The 27,881-nt window shown below is 41.3% G+C and overlaps 1 protein-coding gene across 4 annotated transcripts; it reads left to right on the forward strand.

The window, feature by feature from the left end:
• LOC127863028 (uncharacterized) lies at positions 1-27,586 on the forward strand. 4 transcript variants are annotated; one of them, XM_052402448.1, is made up of 6 exons: positions 1-90; positions 13,064-13,329; positions 13,776-13,955; positions 15,869-15,994; positions 17,060-17,128; positions 27,194-27,586. In XM_052402448.1, the coding sequence occupies exons 2-6, from the start codon at positions 13,078-13,080 to the stop codon at positions 27,575-27,577; spliced, it is 1,011 nt and encodes a 336-aa protein (XP_052258408.1). In that variant the 5' UTR covers positions 1-90; positions 13,064-13,077; the 3' UTR covers positions 27,578-27,586. The 4 variants fall into 4 exon arrangements, with proteins under 4 accessions (XP_052258408.1, XP_052258417.1, XP_052258422.1 ...); XM_052402457.1 differs by lacking the exon at positions 17,060-17,128 and adding an exon at positions 19,700-19,768; XM_052402462.1 differs by lacking the exon at positions 17,060-17,128 and adding an exon at positions 22,340-22,408.
• Positions 27,587-27,881: the final 295 nt, after the last annotated feature.

A 27,881-nucleotide genomic window follows, 5' to 3' on the forward strand; every position in this document is an offset into this window, starting at 1 on the left:
CTACAACGGGTTACATCCACAACTGCGACTTGCGATAGCAACATTTAAAAGCTTATAAGTCTCGTGCCGTCTAGTTATTTGAAGCTTCAGGTAATTAGTTATAAAAACACTTTTACCATTTTTTATCTGTATGCAATGCTCACATATTTGATATAGAATGTATTTCACAGTTGTTTATGTTTAGACATGTTTTGGAACTACATCTGTTTTTCGGACGTGATAATCATAGTGTCGACCTGTTTAATGAAGTTTTGTATTGCAAATTCTTTTTAGACCAATGCATCTAAGAGACTACATCAGTTTGTCATTAAATTACTCACTTTATTCTGAAATAAAAGTTCATTGAGATTTGTCGGTGCATTTTGTATAAGATATCCAGTGCATTCCACAGGATTTTTGTCAGGCGCCCTGGGGCTGATAGGGGTGGTTTGGGATGGGTGTTCCCTCCCGACGTTGACTTTTAAAAAATTTATGTGTCAATTGACATTCTGTGGTGCGTTATTTCTCAAAGAAAAACAGCGTCAAAATATGTCATTTGGTGCGCAATGACTCTTCAAGAAAATCCCCCAGTCATTTAAAAAAAATAATTTTTTTATATTGTTTTAAAACTTTCCCGCACAGATAGTAAAATCCCGACTCGAACGATTCCCCAATACATCCATTTCAACCTGACTCTATTTCTGTATACTTACTACTTTTCAAGTTTCTATTTATTACCCAATAATCCCGTTTATTCCGTTTTTATAAATCACTTTCTGGTAAATATTTACTATAAAAGTTCTCAATTATTTCTTTAACACAAACCTTGCCATTTTTCTAGGGTATCAAATAAATTTTAAGTGACTATTTATAGATTTGATGAAATATTGCCTCTGAACATGCGTCAATCCCCTGACGTGTTGTGTGCTTGTTAAAACGCTCAATACATGCACAATACACATGACGCAACGTTGTACATGCAGCATGCTGCATCATTTTCGCGCTCTTTTTAATTGAGAAAAAGATTCAACACAAAATAAATTTGCGCTGCTAATTTGAAGCAAGAATATTTTAATGTTGCAGTAACATTTGCATTCGGAAGTGTGTTTCGGATTAAAAAGGCGTTAACATTGACCTACGGAATGGGTTTCGGATTACAAATTTAATTATTCCCATTTGAGGTTTCAACAAAAATTAACAGTTGTGTTATGAATTAAACGATAATTTGTTTAAGCACTTTACAAGTCGAATAAAATTTTTGACGGAATTATGCATGAAATTCAAATTGTCCATGAGGATTACGGTCGGTTGCCATCATCAGTCTTCTAAGTATTGATTAGCGGATGAAATATTTACAAGTGTGCGTAATTAATTCAACGAAAATTTGTTAAAGCGCAGTACGTGTCGAAAAAATGTCAGAAAAATGTCGTGAATCAGTTCTATAAATGGACATGATGAAATATACATGTACTGGAATTAAATTGTTATCGCATAATTGTAACCGGGAGTTAGTATAAGTAAATAATTGTTGACCACTTGCAATTAATTTCTCCTATTAAGTATTAGTCATAGGTAACATTTGTTTACAGTAAAAAGGTGTGATGATGATGCCCGAAACCGTCTTTAATGTACTGTACTAGTTACTGGTTTTATATTACGTAAATGGTTCAACTTTTTGTTAATCAAGTTACGATAAACTCTTATTTCGTGCTCGACGTCAATAAAATATAATGGTCGATAGTTAACCCCTCCCTCATAAGCATTCGCCTAACCGATTGGACGATGAACATCACAGTTTGACGACTGGAAAGTTTCATGATACATCCTTGTCAGCATTTAAATGACTGTGTAATGTGGCTAGAATAATCGATACGCGCGTAATGCTATTCTCTTATCAGTGGATTATTCATTACCCCATGTAGTGTTAATGGGGATTACTTGCGAAAGTAGGTACCGAGTGCTCTTTTAAAACAGGGAATATTAATACACTGATAGAGAAACCTTGATTTTTTTTTACAATCTCCACTTTCTTTTACTGAAAAATACACTGATCGGAAAATTTCAAGCGCCCCGGGGACTCTGATTTTCAAATTCAAGCGCCCCGGCGAGGGATCGTAAAATGGCCTGTGGAAAGGCCTGATATCCCCTATTCTCATAGTTTCGGTCCTCCTCGTTGTATATGTATATTGCCAAAAACCCATCAAGAAGCGCTGGACAGTAAATGTTTTTCATTTTAAGAAGTTTTCATTTATTTGCTGATGTACATAGTCTGTTAAGTTTGCGTTTAACGAATGTTCTGCGTTCTGAAAAAAACTGGGCCTTAATGTACTTTCTGTCTATTCTCGATTTTCCTTTAGATGAGATAACTAAAATAAAAATTCCATGTTACTGGAAAGTGTCATCCCTGATTAACTTTTGCGACATGCACAGGCTAATCTGAGATGACACTTTACACACATGCTTTAAGCCCTGTTTTCCCAGAGTGTGGCTCAATCATTAGTTCACTCTGCATCTAATACAGATAGGACAAAAACGGAATAATCTAATACTGATAGGACAAAAACGGAAAAAATCTAATACTGATAGGACAAAAACGGAAAAAATCTAATACTGATAGGACAAAAACGGAACAAGGACAAAAACGGAAAGAATCTAATACTGATAGGACAAAAACGGAAAAATCTAATACTGATAGGACAAAAACGAAAAATCTAATACTGATAGGACAAAAACGGAAAAAATCCCAATGTTTAAATGGTAAATATCAAAACTTGTTTGATAGCATCTTCATATGAATTGATGTGTTCAAATAAGAATTGGGATAATCATTTTTAAGCAAGTATTATTTTTAACCAAGCACCCAAATATTTCAAAGCATGAGCAAGTAGATTTAAATTTCAAATGTAAAGTAAGTGCAGGTTTTTTTTTACTAAGAAAGTGACGCTGTTTGTCGTCTTCCCCTACCAGAATTTTTTCCCCTCAAAATACAATTTCCCCTCCAAGAATATCATTTTTCACTAAAACATATCTTTTTAAGCATTTATTAATAAAGCTTTGTATCGAAAATTGTTAATTTTGATTGCTTATTTATCCATCGCAATACTAGCTCATTTGTGGTGGTCGCAAAATCACGTTAAAATAGAAATAAGCGTCTATGGAGTTGGATTGGATTAGAATGTGTAGTCTGCGGTTCCTATTAATTTTTGCAAAGTCATGCAGAACATTTTGCACTTTATCGCTGTAAATTTTGGTAGAAGAATCCTCAAACTAAACGAGCTTACATCTGAGTCGTTAAGCACATGCTATATATGACATAATGGATAAAGGGAAGTCACTTGAAATGTCATTAGTGTTTGTTAACGTTCTTTTTTTATGATTTTGACAGAAAACTTCTTTATTGTAAACTTATTGGGAAAAATGTCATCTAGATTTGATTGGGAATGGGGCCGTTTTTTTTTTGCTTTGGGAATGCCTCCATTTTCCGGAGGCGCAGACGATGGTGAAAATCCCCTGAAATCATAGAAGATGAGTTATAGACATTGATTAAAACAGTTTTTATTTTTTCCCCAAATATGTCTCTTTCGCACTCTATTTTCCCCTTTCACCCAGCGTCCAGCGTCTTCCCCTTTTTAAAAAAACAACCTGAAGTGACACAAACTATTAAAAGTGATATTTTATGTTTAATAACATAAATGCCATTGACACTATACACAAAAATTGACTTTATAATAAGGAGTTGCAACTATCAATATTTCCAATATTGATTTATCTGTATTGCACATACCTAAAATGCCCAAACACTGACTTAGGTACATTGTAAATAAAGGTTCTTTGTATTAAAGTTGACAGTCGAACTTCAATTACTAGAAAAAGACAACTCCCTTTGGCTAAAACTTTGAACTTCAATTACTAGAAATAGACAACTCCCTCTGGCTAAAACTGTCCACTGATGTCAGTTGAAAATATTAACTGAACAAATCTTTAAATTGTCATTCATTTTCTGTTGCCAAAATTTCCTGTGGAAAACTTAAAAATAGATTTTAAGGATAAGTTGGACATTTATGTCATATTTGCATTTTGTAAGGTTGACTTCTATGCAAAAGAAATATCTTCAGGAATAAATAGTGACACTATATGTCTTTGTACCTTTTCAAGTAAGACATTTTATTTATTTTTTTGTTATTTTTTACAGCTAAAATAACATTTTACTAAATTATACCAAAAAAGTGTTAAATTCTTACTTTCCTGTTTGGCATTTTTTAGGCTTATGCAAAGTAATTTCTGTGCATTTTCTTTTTTATTTATTTGGAAGTTAAATACAAACTAATAATTGAATATATTACATTATTACTGTTCATTAACCCTTTCAGTGTCAGTGCGGGAACACAATTTTAAAGGCATTTGCAAACAGTTTGGATCCAGATGAGACGCCACAGAACGTGTTTAAGTTATTTTAAGTTTTGTGGATTAATTAATAAACTGTACCCTACAACAATTTTACAAATGAAATATGTAAAATATTACTTTAATATAAAAACATAGCCATGTTATTCTTATATACGAACTCAACAAATAAATGCTGTTTTTAGCTCATCTATTTTTTGAAAAAAAATTATGAGCTATTGTCATCACCTTGGCGTCGGCGTTGGCGTCTTGTTAAGTTTTGCGGTTAGGTCCACTTTTCTCAGAAAGTATCAATGCTATTGCATTCAAACTATGTACACTTACTTACTATCATGAGGGGACTGGGCAGGCAAAGTAAGATAACTGGCGTGCATTTTGACGGAATTATGTGCCCTTTTTATACGCCCGTATAAAATACGGGACGTATTATGTGAAACCCCTTGGCGGGCGGGCGGGCGGGCGGCGGGCGGAAGGCATCACTTTGTCCGGACTCTAATTCAAATTGTATTCATCCGATCTTCACCAAACTTGGTCAGCAGTTGCATCTAGTTGATATCTAGGCCAAGTTCGAATATGGGTCATGCCGGGTCAAAAACTAGGTCATAGGGTCAATAAGTGCATTTTCAAAGGGGCCACTTTGTCCGGACTCTATTTCAAATTGTATTCATCCGATCTTCACCAAACTTGGTCAGCAGTTGCATCTAGTTGATATATAGGCCAAGTTCGAATATGGGTCATGCCGGGTCAAAAACTAGGTCATAGGGTCAATTAGTGCATTTTCAACGGCGCCACTTTGTCCGGACTCTAATTCAAATAGTTTTCATCCGATCTTTACCAAACTTGCTCAGAAGTTGAGTCTAGACAATATCTAGGCCAAGTTGGAATATGGGTCATGCCGGGTCAAAAACTAGGTCATGGGGTCACTTAGTGCATTTCAAGGATTTCATGGTGTCCGCTCTCTAAATGAAGTAGTTTTCACCCGATCTTCACCAAATTTGGTCAAAAGTTGTGTCTATATGATATGTAGGTCAGGTTTAAATATGGGTCATGCCGGGTCAAAAACTAGGTCACGAGGTTACTTAGTGCATTTCAAGCATTTAGCATGGTGTCCGCTCTCTAATTGAAGTAGTTTTCATCTGATCTTCACCTAATTTGGTTACAAGTTGTGTCTAGATGATATGTAGGTCAAGTTCGAATATGGGTCATGCCCGGTCAAAAACGAGGTCACATGGTGCATTTAAAGCATTTAGCATGGTGTCCGCTCTCTAATTGAAGTAGTTTTCATCTGATCTTCACCAAATTTAGTCAGATGTTACATCTAAATGATATCTAGGTCAAGTTCAAATATGGGTCATGCCAAGTCAATAACTAGGTCTTGAGGTCACTTAGTGCATTTCAAGCATTGAGCATGGTGTCCAAAACCTTCGAACGGGCGTATCTTGTGACAGTTTGGCACTCTTGTTATACTTAGAAAATTGAAAATTTTGGTTAAGTTTTGTGTTTAGGTCCATTTTATTCCTTAAGTATCAAAGCTATTGCTTTCGTACTTGCAACACTTACTAACTATCATAAGGGGACTGTGCAGGCAAAGTAATGTAACTCTGACTGGCATTTGGACGGAATTATGGGCCCTTTATACTTAGAAAATTGAAAATTTGGTTAAGTTTTGTGTTTTGTTCCACTTTATCCCTAAAGTATCATAGATATTTCTTTCATACTTGGAACACTCGCAAACTATTATAAGGGTACAGTAAAAGGACAAGTTGCATAACTCTGGTTGTCATTTTTACAGAATTATGGCCCTTTTTTGACTTCAAACTACGTTTGAATATATGGTTAAATTTTGTGTTTCGATCCACTTTACTTCTAAAGTATCAAGACTATTGCTTTCAAACTTCAAATACTTTCATGCTATCATGAGGTTACTGTACCTGGCAAGTTGAATTTGACCTTTGAGTGACCTTGACTCTCAAGGTCAAATTATTAAATTTTGCTAACATTGCCATAACTTCTTTATTTATGATAAGATTTGATTGATACTTTGACAAAAACTACTCTTACCTGACATACCACAATAGACTCCACCCAAACCATCCCCGTGACCTCCCCCCCTCCGAATCCCCCCCACTATTTTTTTTTTTTTTTTAAGATCATCCCACAAATGACCACCACACCCTCACACTATACCCCCCGACCCCACCCCCCAATTTTTTTTTTTTGAAACAGTTAAAAAACACAAATATTTATTTTTATTATTTTATGTTTGAAATACCGTCCAACCATCGCACCCAAGAATCCCACCCCCACCCCACCCCCCTCCCCACGAATCCCCCCCTCCCCCCTAATTATTATTTTTTTTTTTTTAAGATCATCTCACAAATGACCACCACACCCTCACACTATACCACCACCCCCCCCCCCCCCCCCCAGAATTTAATTTTTTTTGCATTTTTTTTTTGCATTTTTGGAAGATAATGTAATAAATGTCCACACCCCCACACTATACACCCCTATTCACTCCACCCCTCCCTCCTTTGTTATTGAAAATGAAAGTCCCTTCACCTTTAAAAAGAAAATAGATGAGCGGTCTGCACCCGCAAGGCGGTGCTCTTGTTTTTATTATTGTTTCCTAATTAATTTCAGTAAGAAATATCAGGCCTTGAAGAATTTTTCCAGAGCCACTCGCCCTGCAGGGCGAGTGGGCCTGACAATCCACTCGCCCGTCACTTTAATCTACTCGCCCTGCATTAAAAAAATATATATCTATATTTATAGTTTTGATGACCTTTCTTTCTGTTCTCTGTCTCCACCACCTTGCAGATATTTTAAAATAGAACCCTTTTCCATGCTGAGTTTTAATATTTCAGGCAAACTTTTACTGAAAGACACGCTTGAATGACAAATGGTTACAATATGGTAAATTTTTGCTAAGGCTTCTGATCAAAAATTATTCTGTTTATTAATATTTTATTTTTTTTTTGATTAAATATAAGAAGTATTATAATTAACCAGTTGTTTTAATCTTTTTTATTGATATTTACATCAAAATGAAATTTTATTCTTCACGGAATGACCAATATATTTGACTGTGTTTTTCATTTTTAATTGATTAGCTGACAGCACTGACACCTACGAAAAGAGAGCAGCCGATTTCAAGAATTATTTTGACTGTGCCTGTTACGTCATTTTTCAGTGTCAAAACGAAAGTGCAGTTTCTTTGTGTACTAAACCTATTTTTTGTTTGTTCAAACAAGTGTTCGCAATTTGTATTGATGTGGCAGGAGTTCTGGAACTGAATTTATATTTCTCAACTTGAAAAACAGCACTCGCCCGGTCGGTCGAGTATTTAACAAACTTTACTCGCCCGACCATCAACTTCATTCGCATATGCGAGCGGTTGAGTGGATTCTTCAAGGCCTGAATATGACATGTATAAGATATTGTTTTGATTATGTTACATTTCAGAGCAAAGCAAACTCACCTCAAAAGCTAATTTTCCTTTGTTACAGAATAACAATGAAAACAGGTTTTACAATGACTCTGATGTACATGGTATTTAACTATTTCAGTGCTGGAACTGAATTTTGAAGGCCTTTGCAAACAGTTTTGATCCAGATGAGACGCCACAGAACGTGGCTTCTCATCAGGATCCAAACTGTTTGCTATTCTGTTGTATTCTTTGAAAAAAATTCGAAGATAATGCTTATTTTAGAAATTCAGCAGACGACATTTTAGCAGACAACAAATTTCCCTGCATGCAATGGTATATAAAAGAGAACAGTGAAGCTGTTTCTGATCCTCTTCAGAGTACCGCTGACACAACACCTTATTCAATACATAAACACAGCAGCAATTTTGTTCCTTCTTTATAAATTACGAAAAAACATCACTTTCCCAATTAGGAAAAAATCTACAAATTTCCCAATTGCTCCAAAAAAAATCCCAATTGAAGGTTAAATTTATTTTTTTTTTTAAATTTATTATATATATTTTTTATAATAAATAATTAATTAAAAATAAATTATGGCTTGAACCTAAGTAAATATAATCTTGGCAGCTTGACAACACTTGGTTATCAATTTTAAACTATTTGGGACCCAAAAATCAAATACACCTATATCCCAATATGAAGACTTCACGATGCGAAGTTTCCCAATTTCAGAGGTTTTCGCGCATATTTTTTCCAATAGGGCTGGTTCAGGTACTTTTCTCATTTGGCAAAAAAATCTCTGACAGATTAAAATAAATACTTAATTTACAATTTGTAAATAATTGTGTATAATTTAAAATATTTTTTTTTAAAGTGTGTCAATGATTATATTGTTTGTTTTATGATGCCGTAATACAATTTATTCGTGTTCTCAGAAAATAGGGCTTAATGCATGTGCATAAAGTGTCGTCCCAGATTAGCCTGTGCAGTCCACACAGGCTTATCAGGGACGACACTTTAAGCTTTTTCAACATTTTTCGGTTAAATGAAGTCTCTTTTTAGCAAAAATCTAATATAGGCGGAAAGTGTTGTCCCAGATTAGCCTGTGTGGACTGCACAGACTAATCAGGAACAACACTTTGCGCACATGCATTAAGCCCTATTTTCTTAGTTTCAGTTTCATTTGTTTTTTTATAAAAAAAAACATCGATATGAACAATGTCGAACACTTAAACAAAGAAAAACAACAACAACAAAAAACCAATGCTATTCATTGCATGTAGAATGTGCTTTTAAAACGTATGTGATAATTATTAATCTGTTTATGTCCCTTATAAACCTCTAAGTTGCATACAGAGGGTTGGCTGATATTCATTGTAAAGCACTATTCAAAGGTATCAGGGTACAGCCTTATAAACCTCAAAGGTGCATACAGAGAGTTGGCTGATATTCATTGTAAAGCACTATTCAAAGGTATCAGGGTACAGCCTTATAAACCTCTAAGCTGCATACAGAGAGTTGGCTGATATTCATTGTAAAGCACTATTCAAAGGTATCAGGGTACAGCCTTATAAACCTCTAAGCTGCATACAGAGAGTTGGCTGATATTCATTGTAAAGCACTATTCATAGGTATCAGGGCTGCATACAGAGAGTTGGCTGATATTCATTGTAAAGCACTATTCATAGGTATCAGGGGTGCATACAGAGAGTTGGCTGATATTCATTGTAAAGCACTATTCATAGGTATCAGGGGTGCATACAGAGAGTTGGCTGATATTCATTGTAAAGCACTATTCATAGGTATCAGGGGTGCATACAGAGAGTTGGCTGATATTCATTGTAAAGCACTATTCATAGGTATCAGGGCTGCATACAGAGAGTTGGCTGATATTCATTGTAAAGCACTATTCATAGGTATCAGGGCTGCATGCAGAGAGTTGGCTGATATTCATTGTAAAGCACTATTCATAGGTATCAGGGCTGCATACAGAGAGTTGGCTGATATTCATTGTAAAGCACTATTCATAGGTATCGGGGGTGCATACAGAGAGTTGGCTGATATTCATTGTAAAGCACTATTCATAGGTATCAGGGGTGCATACAGAGAGTTGGCTGATATTCATTGTAAAGCACTATTCATAGGTATCAGGGGTGCATACAGAGAGTTGGCTGATATTCATTGTAAAGCACTATTCATAGGTATCAGGGCTGCATACAGAGAGTTGGCTGATATTCATTGTAAAGCACTATTCATAGGTATCAGGGGTGCATACAGAGAGTTGGCTGATATTCATTGTAAAGCACTATTTATAGGTATCAGGGGTGCATACAGAGAGTTGGCTGATATTCATTGTAAAGCACTATTCATAGGTATCAGGGCTGCATACAGAGAGTTGGCTGATATTCATTGTAAAGCACTATTCATAGGTATCAGGGGTGCATACAGAGAGTTGGCTGATATTCATTGTAAAGCACTATTCATAGGTATCAGGGGTGCATACAGAGAGTTGGCTGATATTCATTGTAAAGCACTATTCATAGGTATCAGGGGTGCATACAGAGAGTTGGCTGATATTCATTGTAAAGCACTATTCATTTGTATCAGGGCTGCATACAGAGAGTTGGCTGATATTCATTGTAAAGCACTATTCATAGGTATCAGGGCTGCATGCAGAGAGTTGGCTGATATTCATTGTAAAGCACTATTCATAGGTATCAGGGCTGCATACAGAGAGTTGGCTGATATTCATTGTAAAGCACTATTCATAGGTATCAGGGGTGCATACAGAGAGTTGGCTGATATTCATTGTAAAGCACTATTCATAGGTATCAGGGGTGCATACAGAGAGTTGGCTGATATTCATTGTAAAGCACTATTCATAGGTATCAGGGGTGCATACAGAGAGTTGGCTGATATTCACTGTAAAGCACTATTCATAGGTATCAGGGCTGCATACAGAGAGTTGGCTGATATTCATTGTAAAGCACTATTCATAGATATCAGGGCTGCATACAGAGAGTTGGCTGATATTCATTGTAAAGCACTATTCATAGGTATCAGGGGTGCATACAGAGAGTTGGCTGATATTCATTGTAAAGCACTATTTATAGGTATCAGGGGTGCATACAGAGAGTTGGCTGATATTCATTGTAAAGCACTATTCATAGGTATCAGGGCTGCATACAGAGAGTTGGCTGATATTCATTGTTAAGCACTATTCATAGGTATCAGGGGTGCATACAGAGAGTTGGCTGATATTCATTGTAAAGCACTATTCATAGGTATCAGGGGTGCATACAGAGAGTTGGCTGATATTCATTGTAAAGCACTATTCATAGGTATCAGGGTGCAGGATCACGTGACTTTGTGGGAACCAGTAAGTGGTGCTGTTTTTCGAATAACTTTTTTACACAATTTTTCTTAAGAATTTCAACAAGTGCATAAATGACAGATTTTTATGCTGCTTATGGGTTATGGCAATGTGAAATACATCAGAATTATTTTATTTAATAAGAATGTGTTCTTGTTAAAATTTTCTATGTGTACTGTATTAATTTATACGGTTTTGCTTCACGCAGCATGAAATGTTGTCACTGATTTCAGACGTATTCAAGGATTTATTCTCATACCTTAAGATATTGGCACAAACTGCAAGAAAATCTGTCTTTTATGCACAAAAGAATTTTGCAAATGATTTTCAATAACTTCAGATCCATGTATTTGCAAAAAATTAAGGTCTTAATGGTGTGTTTACATTCTGTCCAGCCTGTGTGTTAACCCCTGATAACCGTGTTAATTCTGCTCCTTGGTTATATTTACATGTAAGAAGGTGTAATTGCTGACAGTAGTTTGATTTTACCTGATAAATAAATAGCCTCAGATTACTAGGCTTGTATGACTGCGTACCAAAATACCACAGAACTCCCCCAAAAGACAAAATTCAAGTACTGGTTCTACCCAGAAAACTGACTCAAAAGCGTTTCAATTAGCGTAAGGCTTTGATGCAATTGAGCTATATTAAATAAGTTTCAACTAAAAGTGATCTTAATTACACTACTGGTTGTTGTTGCATAGTGGATATAGTTTCTGCCTAGTGATCAGGAGGTCAGGGGTTAGAATTTACATGTAGAAATCAAAAGTAAACGCTGCTATGTAGCTATGATTAACACCTTTAACATCAGAATTGTATCTAATATCATGTTTAATAGACATTTAAAAACATCTGAACAATCAAGGATTGTGCATGTTATGTGACATCAATTGGCATTGGGTTTGTAGGTTGGTTGGTCTGTTTCCAAAATAGCAGCTCAACCTAGAACGTATTTCTGTACTTTACCATGTATTATGCGCAATTTTATAGCCACACATCTCAATTTTAAAAGTGTGTTCGCGTTATACAAGTTTTTTCTTACTAACTCTATTAGAAAACTTTTTTCCTCTCCATTTTGCTAAGAAAAAATTGGTTTAATTTAATTAATTATTTATTTTCATTAGTTTTGAGTTAGCTCTTGTTATTGTCTCAATATCGTTTTGTGCAACGAGTAAATGCAGGTATTATATACTGCTGTTAATGATTGATATTATGTATGTACATGTACGTACATTGTAGTATTCATAATGTTCAGCAACCTTGCTTACTCCTAAGTACTGGTCAGAAATATGTATATGGTACTATAAATGACGTCATCAATTGCATGTACTTAAATGTGTCCACATGGGCTAGTGGTCGTCTGGAAATGTTGTAAATAAATCTTGAAATCTTATATGATTGCGCGTAACACATGGTAAAATACAGAAGTGAATATAAAGAAGCGAAACTCCAGCTGCTGCAGCAGTATTGCATTCTTATTATGCACAATTTCGTGGTTCTTTATTAAAGGCAAGTGACCAATTGCCAAAATAGTATGGCACAATACGAAACAACAAACACACTAAGCAAAATAAAGCTGGGGTCACCGCCTTGGAACGATCAATCATTGCACTGGGAGTTTAAACCGGTTTTAGAGTGCTCAACCTCACACTTGGCCCAGCAATATTTATTAAGGGGTTTAAACCGATTTTAGAGTGCTCAACCTCACACTTGGCCCAGCAATATTTATTAAGGGGTTTAAACAGATTTTAGAGTGCTCAACCTCACACTTGGCCCAGCAATATTTATTTAAGTGTAAATAAAATTTAGCCTCATAGGATTGCAACTCAAATGTTAATTCAAAAGCTCTTGTTTAAACTTTGTTTTTATCATTATAGTTTTCTCAGCCAACATGAAGTTTTCAAAGCTGAGTTACGGGATCGGGGCAACTGTGCTGGCAGCATTTGTGTATTTGCTCTACCAAAGCCATACCGGTACAGAGCCACATACTGCTGGGGACATTTACATGCAAGCTCCCCCAGCCAATCAAAAAGCCCCGATTCTCCAGGGCTCGTTTTCAGCTGAACGTCGTTCTGCTGTCCATGAGCAGAGTTTTCAACCGATGGTGATCCCCCGTGTGAGGAACGCGTCTTTTGACTATAAGGTAACAATATCAGCATATTCCCAAGTAGCCTGAAAATGTGATTCATACCCTATCCATCTTGTTTTACTGGTGACAAAAAGCGCCACCTTGTATTACATTAAGGTATAGCTCAATATTACCAGAAAAGATTACATTTTATGGAAATAATGTTGCAAACATACAAAACATACACAAATTATATTTTTTATCTTCATCTGTGAAATTTTAGGGATCAGATTTGACCTCACTAATTCCTTCCAGTATTCCTTTTCTAAAAAAACACCCTTTCTAATGATATATAACACTTGATAGTTTTTTTGCTGAGGTATGATACATGTACAGTCCTACAGGGTAATTTGAACAGTATTCCTTTTCATAAAAAAAGACCCTTTCCGATCATATATAACACTATATAACACTTGATAGTTTGATGAAAGAGAACATTTGGCCTGTCTTTGTTATATAAGGCCGCCATGGAGAAGCTTAACGAGGCGAAGGTCAGTCAAGACGACCCGAGATTGATTCAGCTCATTCGGGACTACTACATCGAGCCGCCGTCTGTAGAGGCATATCATCTGGACAGCCCAGACCGTCTGGAGTTTTCAAACGGGCAGACGCCTTTCATCGACAGCAGGCTAAACTATATGGTACATTTTGTATTTTATAAATACTGTAAAATCTGTATTATTCTTTGGAATGAAATTTCATATTTATTTTTTTTAGACTTATTTATAGACACATTCATTTGTCGATTTCTAATTTTGGAGAGAGAGAAAAAGGGTTTTATCGGTCATTTTCAGATGTGTTTGTGTTATATTCTGTATTTAATAATTTTTTTGCTCAATTATATATAGTAGTTTAATATTATTATTTGGAAAGAGATAGTCAATAAAAAGGCATGAAATGATAGAAAAATCAAGAAAAATCAATGCACCCAGAACGAAATAGTCAGTTGAAATCATCATTCAAATTAAGTTGGTGGTTACACGACACTTGGTGGTTACACAACATTTGGTGGTAACACAACATACTCATACTCTTCATTTCATTGGTGTATTTAATGTAAAATCATTATGATCATGGGGATTTAAGTTCTATTTCTTTCATCGGTCGACTGATCCACAAATTTAACACAGACACATCAGAAAATGAGCGACGCAAATTCCTGATTTTTTGTTCCTCATTGACAAATACCTTTACCAGTAATAATGGACAATGCTGACAAAAATAGTGATTTTACGGTATCTTCCAAATATTGTTCCTGCATACCAGAAGATCATTTATTATGCCCCCCTTCGAAGAAGAAGGGGTATATTGCTTTGCACATGTCGGTCGGTCTGTCGGTCCACCAGGTGGTTTCCGGATGATAACTCAAGAACGCTTGGGCCTAGGATCATGAAACTTCATAGGTAAATTGATCATGACTTGCAGATGACCCCTATTGATTTTGAGGTCACTAGGTCAAAGGTCAAGGTCACCGTGACTGGAAATAGTAAAATGGTTTTTGAATGATAACTCAAGAATGCATACACGGCCAACAGGGCACACTCTGAACAATATTACTGAAGCAACTGGTCTGTAATCCTAAATCTATAATTATAATTCCAATCAAACATCTTCCTTTTAGTAAAATACAGTGGATCAGTAAAAATATTATCAGAATATGAGATTTTTTGTATATTTTGTATATTAAATATTGTGTTAATGTTTAATTTTGTTGATTAATATAAATATAAGCAGGACAGGGGAGGTAATTGTTACAGCATTTGCCTCCCTTGTTTGCAAAAAGCACTGAGATTTACTGAGTTGCCCCAGTTATGTCAGGAGCTGGGGCCTTTTGGATGGGAAAAAAACATGTTGTTTTGACAAAAATTGAGAAATTGTTTTTTTTTTTGTACTTACACATACTTTAATATGAGAATAAAAGTGTTTTGCAGTATTATACATACTAAGGTTCAACCTATAGTGCTGGATGGGGAGTTATTAAATCTTAAATTAATCAAAACATATTTCTTGGGGGTAAACCTTCAACTTGGAATATGGGAAAAATATATGCTTTTTATGCCCCCCTTCGAAGAAGCGGGGGTATATTGCTGTGCTCATGTCGGTCGGTCGGTCCGTCCGTCCGTCCACCAGGAGGTTGTCAGACGATAACTCAAGAACGCATACGCCTAGGATCATGAAACTTCATAGGTACATTGATCATGACTTGCAGATGACCCCTATTGATTTTGAGGTCACAAGGTCAAAGGTCAAGGTCACAGTCCCCAAAATAGTAAAATGATTTTTGGATGATAACTCAAGAACGCTTTTGCCTAGGATCATGACACTTCATAGGTACATTGATCGTGACTTGCAGATGGCCCCTATTGATTTTCAGGTCACTAGGTCAAAGGTCAAGGTCACAGTGACAAAAGTCATATTCACACAATGGCTGCCAGTACAACGGACAGCCCATATGGGGGGCATGCATGTTTTACAAACAGCCCTTGTTTGACATTCAGAAAGGGGCCTAATTTCAGTAAGACAAAAAAACACACTGTACTGTTTACTTTTTTAGGAAGGAGGTTTCTATGTTGAATGTGGAGCTTTGAATGGGGAAAAGGGGTCAAATACTCTGTTCTTCGAAAAAGTCCGCAAGTGGAATGGACTGCTGGTGGAGGCTGATCCGTCTAACTACCAGGCCCTGAAGTCCAAACATCGAAAGGCTTTCACTGTCAATGCCTGCTTAAGTCCACAGCCCTATCCTGCCATGGTAAGTATAGCTGAAGTCCAAACATTGGAAGGCTTTCACTGTCGATGCCTGCTTGAGTCCACAGCCCTACCCAGCCATGGTAAGTATAGCTGAAGTCCAAACATCGAAAGGCTTTCACTGTCAATGCCTGCTTGAGTCCTCAGCCCTACCCAGCCATGGTAAGTTTACCTGAAGTCCAAACATGGAAAGGCTTTCACTGTCGATGCCTGCTTGAGTCCAAACATTGGAAGGCTTTCACTGTCGATGCCTGCTTGAGTCCACAGCCCTACCCAGCCATGGTAAGTATAGCTGAAGTCCAAACAACGAAAGGCTTTCACTGTCAATGCCTGCTTGAGTCCTCAGCCCTACCCAGCCTGTCGATGCCTGCTTGAGTCCACAGCCCTACCCAGCCATGGTAAGTATAGCTGAAGTCCAAACATCGAAAGGCTTTCACTGTCAATGCCTGCTTGAGTCCTCAGCCCTACCCAGCCATGGTAAGTTTACCTGAAGTCCAAACATCGAAAGGCTTTCACTGTCGATGCCTGCTTGAGTCCAAACATTGGAAGGCTTTCACTGTCGATGCCTGCTTGAGTCCACAGCCCTACCCAGCCATGGTAAGTATAGCTGAAGTCCAAACATCGAAAGGCTTTCACTGTCAATGCCTGCTTGAGTCCTCAGCCCTACCCAGCCATGGTAAGTTTACCTGAAGTCCAAACATCGAAAGGCTTTCACTGTCGATGCCTGCTTGAGTCCACAGCCCTACCCAGCCATGGTAAGTTTAACTGAAGTCCAAACATCGGAAGGCTTTCACTGTCAATGCCTGCTTGAGTCCTCAGCCCTATCCTGCCATGGTAAGTTTACCTGAAGTCCAAACCTCGAAAGGTTTTCACTGTCATTCCTGCTTGAGTCTGCAGCCCTACCCGGCCATGGTAGGGTTAGAAAAATCCAAACATTGGAAGGCTTTCACTGTCAATGCCTGCTTAAGCCCACAGCCCTACCCAGCCTTGGTAAGTTTACCTGAAGTCCAAACATCGGAAGGCTTTCACTGTCAATGCCTGCTTGAGTCCACAGCCCTACCCAGCCATGGTAAGTTTACCTGAAGTCCAATCATTGGAAGGCTTTCACTGTCAATGCCTGCTTGAGTCCACAGCCCTACCCAGCCATAGTAAGTTTACCTGAAGTCCAAACATTGGAAGGCTTTCATTGTAAATGCCTGCTTGAGTCCTCAGCCCTATCCTGCCATGGTAAGTTTACCTGAAGTCCAAACATCAGAAGGCTTTCACTGTCAATGCCTGCTTGAGTCCACAGCCCTACCCAACCTTGGTAAGTTTACCTGAAGTCCAAACATCAGAAGGCTTTCACTGTCAATGCCTGCTTGTGTCCACAGCCCTACCCAGCCTTGGTAAGATTACCTGAAGTCCAAACATCGGAAGGCTTTCACTGTCAATGCCTGCTTGAGTCCTCAGCCCTATCCTGCCATGGTAAGTTTACCTGAAGTCCAAACATCGGAAGGCTTTCACTGTCGATGCCTGTTTGAGTCTGTAGCCCTACCCAAACATAGTTAGTTTACCTGAAGTCCAAACATCCGAAGGCATTCACTGTCCTGCTTGAGTCCTCAGCCCTACCCAGCCTTGGTAAGTTTACCTGAAGTCCAAACATTGGAAGGCTTTCACTTTCGATGCCTGCTTGAGTCCTCAGCCATATCCAGCCATGGTAAGTTTACCTGAAGTCCAAACATTGGAAGGCTTTCACTTTCGATGCCTGCTTGAGTCCACAGCCCTACCCAGCCATGGTAAGTTTACCTGAAGTCCAAACATTGGAAGGCTTTCATTGTCTATGCCTGCTTGAGTCCACAGCCCTCACCAGCCATGGTAAGTTTACCTGAAGTCCAAACATTGGAAGGCTTTCATTGTCTATGCCAGCTTGAGTCCACAGCCCTACCCAGCCATGGTAAGTTTACCTGAAGTCCAAACATTGGAAGGCTTTCATTGTCTATGCCTGATTGAGTCCACAGCCCTCCCCAGCCATGGTAAGTTTACCTGAAGTCCAAACATTGGAAGGCTTTCATTGTCTATGCCAGCTTGAGTCCACAGCCCTACCCAGCCATGGTAAGTTTACCTGAAGTCCAAACATGGGAAGGCTTTCACTGTCAATGCCTGCTTGAGTCTGTAGCCCTATCCTGCCATGGTAAGTTTACCTGAAGTCCAAACATGGGAAGGCTTTCACTGTCGATGCCTGCTTGAGTCCACAGCCCTACCCAGCCATGGTAAGTTTACCTGAAGTCCAAACATTGGAAGGCTTTCACTGTCGATGCCTGCTTGAGTCCACAGCCCTACCCAGCCATGGTAAGTTTACCTGAAGTCCAAACATTGGAAGGCTTTCACTGTCAATGCCTGCTTGAGTCCTCAGCCCTACCCAGCCATGGTAAGTTTACCTGAAGTCCAAACATTGGAAGGCTTTCATTGTCTATGCCTGCTTGAGTCCACAGCCCTACCCAGCCATGGTAAGTTTACCTGAAGTCCAAACATTGGAAGGCTTTCATTGTCTATGCCAGCTTGAGTCCACAGCCCTACCCAGCCATGGTAAGTTTACCTGAAGTCCAAACATTGGAAGGCTTTCACTGTCAATGCCTGCTTGAGTCCACAGCCCTACCCAAACATGGTAAGTTTACCTGAAGTCCAAACATTGGAAGGCTTTCACTGTCGATGCCTGCTTGAGTCCACAGCCCTACCCAGCCATGGTAAGTATAGCTGAAGTCCAAACATCGAAAGGCTTTCACTGTCAATGCCTGCTTGAGTCCTCAGCCCTACCCAGCCATGGTAAGTTTACCTGAAGTCCAAACATCGAAAGGCTTTCACTGTCGATGCCTGCTTGAGTCCAAACATTGGAAGGCTTTCACTGTCGATGCCTGCTTGAGTCCACAGCCCTACCCAGCCATGGTAAGTATAGCTGAAGTCCAAACAACGAAAGGCTTTCACTGTCAATGCCTGCTTGAGTCCTCAGCCCTACCCAGCCTGTCGATGCCTGCTTGAGTCCACAGCCCTACCCAGCCATGGTAAGTATAGCTGAAGTCCAAACATCGAAAGGCTTTCACTGTCAATGCCTGCTTGAGTCCTCAGCCCTACCCAGCCATGGTAAGTTTACCTGAAGTCCAAACATCGAAAGGCTTTCACTGTCGATGCCTGCTTGAGTCCAAACATTGGAAGGCTTTCACTGTCGATGCCTGCTTGAGTCCACAGCCCTACCCAGCCATGGTAAGTATAGCTGAAGTCCAAACATCGTAAGGCTTTCACTGTCAATGCCTGCTTGAGTCCTCAGCCCTACCCAGCCATGGTAAGTTTACCTGAAGTCCAAACATCGAAAGGCTTTCACTGTCGATGCCTGCTTGAGTCCACAGCCCTACCCAGCCATGGTAAGTTTAACTGAAGTCCAAACATCGGAAGGCTTTCACTGTCAATGCCTGCTTGAGTCCTCAGCCCTATCCTGCCATGGTAAGTTTACCTGAAGTCCAAACCTCGAAAGGTTTTCACTGTCATTCCTGCTTGAGTCTGCAGCCCTACCCGGCCATGGTAGGGTTAGAAAAATCCAAACATTGGAAGGCTTTCACTGTCAATGCCTGCTTAAGCCCACAGCCCTACCCAGCCTTGGTAAGTTTACCTGAAGTCCAAACATCGGAAGGCTTTCACTGTCAATGCCTGCTTGAGTCCACAGCCCTACCCAGCCATGGTAAGTTTACCTGAAGTCCAATCATTGGAAGGCTTTCACTGTCAATGCCTGCTTGAGTCCACAGCCCTACCCAGCCATAGTAAGTTTACCTGAAGTCCAAACATTGGAAGGCTTTCATTGTAAATGCCTGCTTGAGTCCTCAGCCCTATCCTGCCATGGTAAGTTTACCTGAAGTCCAAACATCAGAAGGCTTTCACTGTCAATGCCTGCTTGAGTCCACAGCCCTACCCAACCTTGGTAAGTTTACCTGAAGTCCAAACATCAGAAGGCTTTCACTGTCAATGCCTGCTTGTGTCCACAGCCCTACCCAGCCTTGGTAAGATTACCTGAAGTCCAAACATCGGAAGGCTTTCACTGTCAATGCCTGCTTGAGTCCTCAGCCCTATCCTGCCATGGTAAGTTTACCTGAAGTCCAAACATCGGAAGGCTTTCACTGTCGATGCCTGTTTGAGTCTGTAGCCCTACCCAAACATAGTTAGTTTAGCTGAAGTCCAAACATCCGAAGGCATTCACTGTCCTGCTTGAGTCCTCAGCCCTACCCAGCCTTGGTAAGTTTACCTGAAGTCCAAACATTGGAAGGCTTTCACTTTCGATGCCTGCTTGAGTCCTCAGCCATATCCAGCCATGGTAAGTTTACCTGAAGTCCAAACATTGGAAGGCTTTCACTTTCGATGCCTGCTTGAGTCCACAGCCCTACCCAGCCATGGTAAGTTTACCTGAAGTCCAAACATTGGAAGGCTTTCATTGTCTATGCCTGCTTGAGTCCACAGCCCTCCCCAGCCATGGTAAGTTTACCTGAAGTCCAAACATTGGAAGGCTTTCATTGTCTATGCCAGCTTGAGTCCACAGCCCTACCCAGCCATGGTAAGTTTACCTGAAGTCCAAACATTGGAAGGCTTTCATTGTCTATGCCTGCTTGAGTCCACAGCCCTCCCCAGCCATGGTAAGTTTACCTGAAGTCCAAACATTGGAAGGCTTTCATTGTCTATGCCAGCTTGAGTCCACAGCCCTACCCAGCCATGGTAAGTTTACCTGAAGTCCAAACATGGGAAGGCTTTCACTGTCAATGCCTGCTTGAGTCTGTAGCCCTATCCTGCCATGGTAAGTTTACCTGAAGTCCAAACATGGGAAGGCTTTCACTGTCGATGCCTGCTTGAGTCCACAGCCCTACCCAGCCATGGTAAGTTTACCTGAAGTCCAAACATTGGAAGGCTTTCACTGTCGATGCCTGCTTGAGTCCACAGCCCTACCCAGCCATGGTAAGTTTACCTGAAGTCCAAACATTGGAAGGCTTTCACTGTCAATGCCTGCTTGAGTCCTCAGCCCTACCCAGCCATGGTAAGTTTACCTGAAGTCCAAACATTGGAAGGCTTTCATTGTCTATGCCTGCTTGAGTCCACAGCCCTACCCAGCCATGGTAAGTTTACCTGAAGTCCAAACATTGGAAGGCTTTCATTGTCTATGCCAGCTTGAGTCCACAGCCCTACCCAGCCATGGTAAGTTTACCTGAAGTCCAAACATTGGAAGGCTTTCACTGTCAATGCCTGCTTGAGTCCACAGCCCTACCCAAACATGGTAAGTTTACCTGAAGTCCAAACATTGGAAGGCTTTCACTGTCGATGCCTGCTTGAGTCCACAGCCCTACCCAGCCATGGTAAGTATAGCTGAAGTCCAAACATCGAAAGGCTTTCACTGTCAATGCCTGCTTGAGTCCTCAGCCCTACCCAGCCATGGTAAGTTTACCTAAAGTCCAAACATCGAAAGGCTTTCACTGTCGATGCCTGCTTGAGTCCAAACATTGGAAGGCTTTCACTGTCGATGCCTGCTTGAGTCCACAGCCCTACCCAGCCATGGTAAGTATAGCTGAAGTCCAAACAACGAAAGGCTTTCACTGTCAATGCCTGCTTGAGTCCTCAGCCCTACCCAGCCTGTCGATGCCTGCTTGAGTCCACAGCCCTACCCAGCCATGGTAAGTATAGCTGAAGTCCAAACATCGAAAGGCTTTCACTGTCAATGCCTGCTTGAGTCCTCAGCCCTACCCAGCCATGGTAAGTTTACCTGAAGTCCAAACATCGAAAGGCTTTCACTGTCGATGCCTGCTTGAGTCCAAACATTGGAAGGCTTTCACTGTCGATGCCTGCTTGAGTCCACAGCCCTACCCAGCCATGGTAAGTATAGCTGAAGTCCAAACATCGTAAGGCTTTCACTGTCAATGCCTGCTTGAGTCCTCAGCCCTACCCAGCCATGGTAAGTTTACCTGAAGTCCAAACATCGAAAGGCTTTCACTGTCGATGCCTGCTTGAGTCCACAGCCCTACCCAGCCATGGTAAGTTTAACTGAAGTCCAAACATCGGAAGGCTTTCACTGTCAATGCCTGCTTGAGTCCTCAGCCCTATCCTGCCATGGTAAGTTTACCTGAAGTCCAAACCTCGAAAGGTTTTCACTGTCATTCCTGCTTGAGTCTGCAGCCCTACCCGGCCATGGTAGGGTTAGAAAAATCCAAACATTGGAAGGCTTTCACTGTCAATGCCTGCTTAAGCCCACAGCCCTACCCAGCCTTGGTAAGTTTACCTGAAGTCCAAACATCGGAAGGCTTTCACTGTCAATGCCTGCTTGAGTCCACAGCCCTACCCAGCCATGGTAAGTTTACCTGAAGTCCAATCATTGGAAGGCTTTCACTGTCAATGCCTGCTTGAGTCCACAGCCCTACCCAGCCATAGTAAGTTTACCTGAAGTCCAAACATTGGAAGGCTTTCATTGTAAATGCCTGCTTGAGTCCTCAGCCCTATCCTGCCATGGTAAGTTTACCTGAAGTCCAAACATCAGAAGGCTTTCACTGTCAATGCCTGCTTGAGTCCACAGCCCTACCCAACCTTGGTAAGTTTACCTGAAGTCCAAACATCAGAAGGCTTTCACTGTCAATGCCTGCTTGTGTCCACAGCCCTACCCAGCCTTGGTAAGATTACCTGAAGTCCAAACATCGGAAGGCTTTCACTGTCAATGCCTGCTTGAGTCCTCAGCCCTATCCTGCCATGGTAAGTTTACCTGAAGTCCAAACATCGGAAGGCTTTCACTGTCGATGCCTGTTTGAGTCTGTAGCCCTACCCAAACATAGTTAGTTTAGCTGAAGTCCAAACATCCGAAGGCATTCACTGTCCTGCTTGAGTCCTCAGCCCTACCCAGCCTTGGTAAGTTTACCTGAAGTCCAAACATTGGAAGGCTTTCACTTTCGATGCCTGCTTGAGTCCTCAGCCATATCCAGCCATGGTAAGTTTACCTGAAGTCCAAACATTGGAAGGCTTTCACTTTCGATGCCTGCTTGAGTCCACAGCCCTACCCAGCCATGGTAAGTTTACCTGAAGTCCAAACATTGGAAGGCTTTCATTGTCTATGCCTGCTTGAGTCCACAGCCCTCCCCAGCCATGGTAAGTTTACCTGAAGTCCAAACATTGGAAGGCTTTCATTGTCTATGCCAGCTTGAGTCCACAGCCCTACCCAGCCATGGTAAGTTTACCTGAAGTCCAAACATTGGAAGGCTTTCATTGTCTATGCCTGCTTGAGTCCACAGCCCTCCCCAGCCATGGTAAGTTTACCTGAAGTCCAAACATTGGAAGGCTTTCATTGTCTATGCCAGCTTGAGTCCACAGCCCTACCCAGCCATGGTAAGTTTACCTGAAGTCCAAACATGGGAAGGCTTTCACTGTCAATGCCTGCTTGAGTCTGTAGCCCTATCCTGCCATGGTAAGTTTACCTGAAGTCCAAACATGGGAAGGCTTTCACTGTCGATGCCTGCTTGAGTCCACAGCCCTACCCAGCCATGGTAAGTTTACCTGAAGTCCAAACATTGGAAGGCTTTCACTGTCGATGCCTGCTTGAGTCCACAGCCCTACCCAGCCATGGTAAGTTTACCTGAAGTCCAAACATTGGAAGGCTTTCACTGTCAATGCCTGCTTGAGTCCTCAGCCCTACCCAGCCATGGTAAGTTTACCTGAAGTCCAAACATTGGAAGGCTTTCATTGTCTATGCCTGCTTGAGTCCACAGCCCTACCCAGCCATGGTAAGTTTACCTGAAGTCCAAACATTGGAAGGCTTTCATTGTCTATGCCAGCTTGAGTCCACAGCCCTACCCAGCCATGGTAAGTTTACCTGAAGTCCAAACATTGGAAGGCTTTCACTGTCAATGCCTGCTTGAGTCCACAGCCCTACCCAAACATGGTAAGTTTACCTGAAGTCCAAACATTGGAAGGCTTTCACTGTCGATGCCTGCTTGAGTCCACAGCCCTACCCAGCCATGGTAAGTTTACCTGAAGTCCTAACATTGGAAGGCTTTCATTGTCTATGCCTGCTTGAGTCCACAGCCCTACCCAGCCATGGTAAGTTTACCTGAAGTCCAAACATTGGAAGGCTTTCATTGTCTATGCCAGCTTGAGTCCACAGCCCTACCCAGCCATGGTAAGTTTACCTGAAGTCCAAACATTGGAAGGCTTTCATTGTCTATGCCTGCTTGAGTCCACAGCCCTCCCCAGCCATGGTAAGTTTACCTGAAGTCCAAACATTGGAAGGCTTTCATTGTCTATGCCAGCTTGAGTCCACAGCCCTACCCAGCCATGGTAAGTTTACCTGAAGTCCAAACATTGGAAGGCTTTCATTGTCTGTGCCTGCTTGAGTCCACAGCCCTCCCCAGCCATGGTAAGTTTACCTGAAGTCCAAACATTGGAAGGCTTTCATTGTCTATGCCAGCTTGAGTCCACAGCCCTACCCAGCCATGGTAAGTTTACCTGAAGTCCAAACATGGGAAGGCTTTCACTGTCAATGCCTGCTTGAGTCTGTAGCCCTATCCTGCCATGGTAAGTTTACCTGAAGTCCAAACATGGGAAGGCTTTCACTGTCGATGCCTGCTTGAGTCCACAGCCCTACCCAGCCATGGTAAGTTTACCTGAAGTCCAAACATTGGAAGGCTTTCACTGTCGATGCCTGCTTGAGTCCACAGCCCTACCCAGCCATGGTAAGTTTACCTGAAGTCCAAACATTGGAAGGCTTTCACTGTCAATGCCTGCTTGAGTCCTCAGCCCTACCCAGCCATGGTAAGTTTACCTGAAGTCCAAACATTGGAAGGCTTTCATTGTCTATGCCTGCTTGAGTCCACAGCCCTACCCAGGCATGGTAAGTTTACCTGAAGTCTAAACATTGGAAGGCTTTCATTGTCTATGCCAGCTTGAGTCCACAGCCCTACCCAGCCATGGTAAGTTTACCTGAAGTCCAAACATTGGAAGGCTTTCACTGTCAATGCCTGCTTGAGTCCACAGCCCTACCCAAACATGGTAAGTTTACCTGAAGTCCAAACATTGGAAGGCTTTCACTGTCGATGCCTGCTTGAGTCCACAGCCCTACCCAGCCATGGTAAGTTTACCTGAAGTCCTAACATTGGAAGGCTTTCATTGTCTATGCCTGCTTGAGTCCACAGCCCTACCCAGCCATGGTAAGTTTACCTGAAGTCCAAACATTGGAAGGCTTTCATTGTCTATGCCAGCTTGAGTCCACAGCCCTACCCAGCCATGGTAAGTTTACCTGAAGTCCAAACATTGGAAGGCTTTCATTGTCTATGCCAGCTTGAGTCCACAGCCCTACCCAGCCATAGTAAGTTTACCTGAAGTCCAAACATTGGAAGGCTTTCATTGTCTATGCCTGCTTGAGTCCACAGCCCTACCCAGCCATGGTAAGTTTACCTGAAGTCCAAACATTGGAAGGCTTTCATTGTCTATGCCAGCTTGAGTCCACAGCCCTACCCAACCATGGTAAGTTTACCTGAAGTCCAAACATTGGAAGGCTTTCACTGTCGATGCCTGCTTGAGTCCACAGCCCTACCCAGCCATGGTAAGTTTACCTGAAGTCCAAACATGGGAAGGCTTTCACTGTCAATGCCTGCTTGAGTCTGTAGCCCTATCCTGCAATGGTAAGTTTACCTGAAGTCCAAACATTGGAAGGCTTTCACTGTTGATGCCTGCTTGAGTCCACAGCCCTACCCAGCCATGGTAAGTTTACCTGAAGTCCAAACATTGGAAGGCTTTCACTGTCAATGCCTGCTTGAGTCCTCAGCCCTACCCAGCCATGGTAAGTTTACCTGAAGTCCAAACATTGGAAGGCTTTCACTGTCGATGCCTGCTTGAGTCCACAGCCCTACCCAGCCATGGTAAGTTTACCTGAAGTCCAAACATTGGAAGGCTTTCATTGTCAATGCCTGCTTGAGTCCACAGACCTACCCAGCCATGGTAAGTTTACCTGAAGTCCAAACATTGGAAGGCTTTCACTGTCAATGCCTGCTTGAGTCCACAGCCCTATCCTGCCATGGTAAGTATAGCTAAAGTCCAAACATTTGAAAGCTTTCACTGTCGATGCCTGCTTGAGTCCACAGCCCTATCCTGCCATGGTAAGTATAGCTGAAGTCCAAACATTTGAAAGCTTTCACTGTCGATGCCTGCTTGAGTCCACAGCCCTATCCTGCCATGGTAAGTTTACCTGAAGTCCAAACATTCGAAGGCTTTTACCGTCAATGCCTGCTTGAGTCCACAGCCCTACCCAGCCATGGTAAGTTTACATGAAGTCCAAACATTGGAAGGCTTTCACTGTCAATGCCTGCTTGAGTCCACAGCCCTACCCAGCCATGGTAAGTTTACCTGAAGTCCAAACATTGGAAGGCTTTCACTGTCATTCCTGCTTGAGTCCACAGCCCTACCCGGCCATGGTAAGTTTACCTGAAGTCCAAACATTGGAAGGCTTTCACTGTCAATGCCTGCTTGAGTCCACAGCCCTACCCAGCCATGGTAAGTTTACCTGAAGTTCAAACATTGGAAGGCTTTCACTGTCAATGCCTGCTTGAGTCCTCAGCCCTACCCGGCCATGGTAAGTTTACCTGAAGTCCTAACATTAAGAGGCTTTCACTATCATTCCTGCGTGAGTCTGCAGCCCTTCCCAGCCATGGTAGGGTTAGAAAAATCCAAACATTGGAAGGCTTTTTTCTGGGAAATTAATATTGTAACAATTTTTGTGAAGAGATACAATATTTAGTTGTTTTAATTGTTTAATATTTACACAAACTTGTTTTTAATTGTTTAAGATAAAAGCAATTGGGGGGGCGGGGTTGTTTTGGGAAAATTCCATGATAGAGGGGTCAAATACCTAAAGGAAAAAAGTCCAATATCCAGTGGTTCTCAAAGAAAAAAACAACGTGGTAGTACCTGACTCCCTACCTTGCAGCTCAAGGTCACACCCTACCTTACAGCTCATGGTTGCACCCTATCTTTCAGCTCAAGGTTGCACTTAAAGGCCTCAGATCAAGTTTGGCCCCCAAAAAAGCATGGAACATTCCTGTTTCAGCCATGACTACCATAATTATATTATTCATGTAGCCTTTATTTTCTATTCCAGGTGACGTTCAATAAAGCATTTAACCGTGGTCGTGTTGTAGACAACAACGAGGCAAAAGACTGGATCCATCAACAAGGGATCTCGAAGGACGAAGTCTCCGTCCAGTGCTTCCCTTTGTACTCCCTGCTTCTGGCGCTGAACCAGCTCACGGTGGACTTCTTCAGCCTGGATGTTGAGGGTGACGAACTTCGCGTTCTTAAGACGATCCCTTTTGATAAGGTGGACATAAAAATGATGACGGTCGAGTATGTACATCAGGTGGGAAAAGACGGGGACCTGAAGAGTTTTGTTGAGAAGAAGGGCTATGATAACATGCTGCAGATGTCCCGATGGGACGGGGGTGTGAATGATGTTATATTTAGAAAGAAGGGTCTTCAGCATTAGGACTTAGGGGCTGGGGTGTTATTAAGGGGGGGGGGGGGGGGGCTGGGGTTTTATTAAGGGGGGCTTTTGGAGCTGGGGTGTCATTAAGAGGTGTTTTGAAGCTGGGATGTTATTAAGGGGGGCTTAAGGGGCTTGGGTATTATTTGGGGAATGTCATTATGATGAAGGGTCTTCAGCATTAAGGTTAGGGGCTGGGATTGTGTGATTTCTTATAACTGGGATGTTTATGCAAAGCTTGGGTTGGGGTCGAGATTTCCTTTAACTTATTTAACTTATGTACATAGTGGGTCCTCTTGCGTTCAAA

Source organism: Dreissena polymorpha, chromosome 1, assembly GCF_020536995.1.
Source record: "Dreissena polymorpha isolate Duluth1 chromosome 1, UMN_Dpol_1.0, whole genome shotgun sequence".
NCBI lineage: Eukaryota > Metazoa > Mollusca > Bivalvia > Myida > Dreissenidae > Dreissena > Dreissena polymorpha.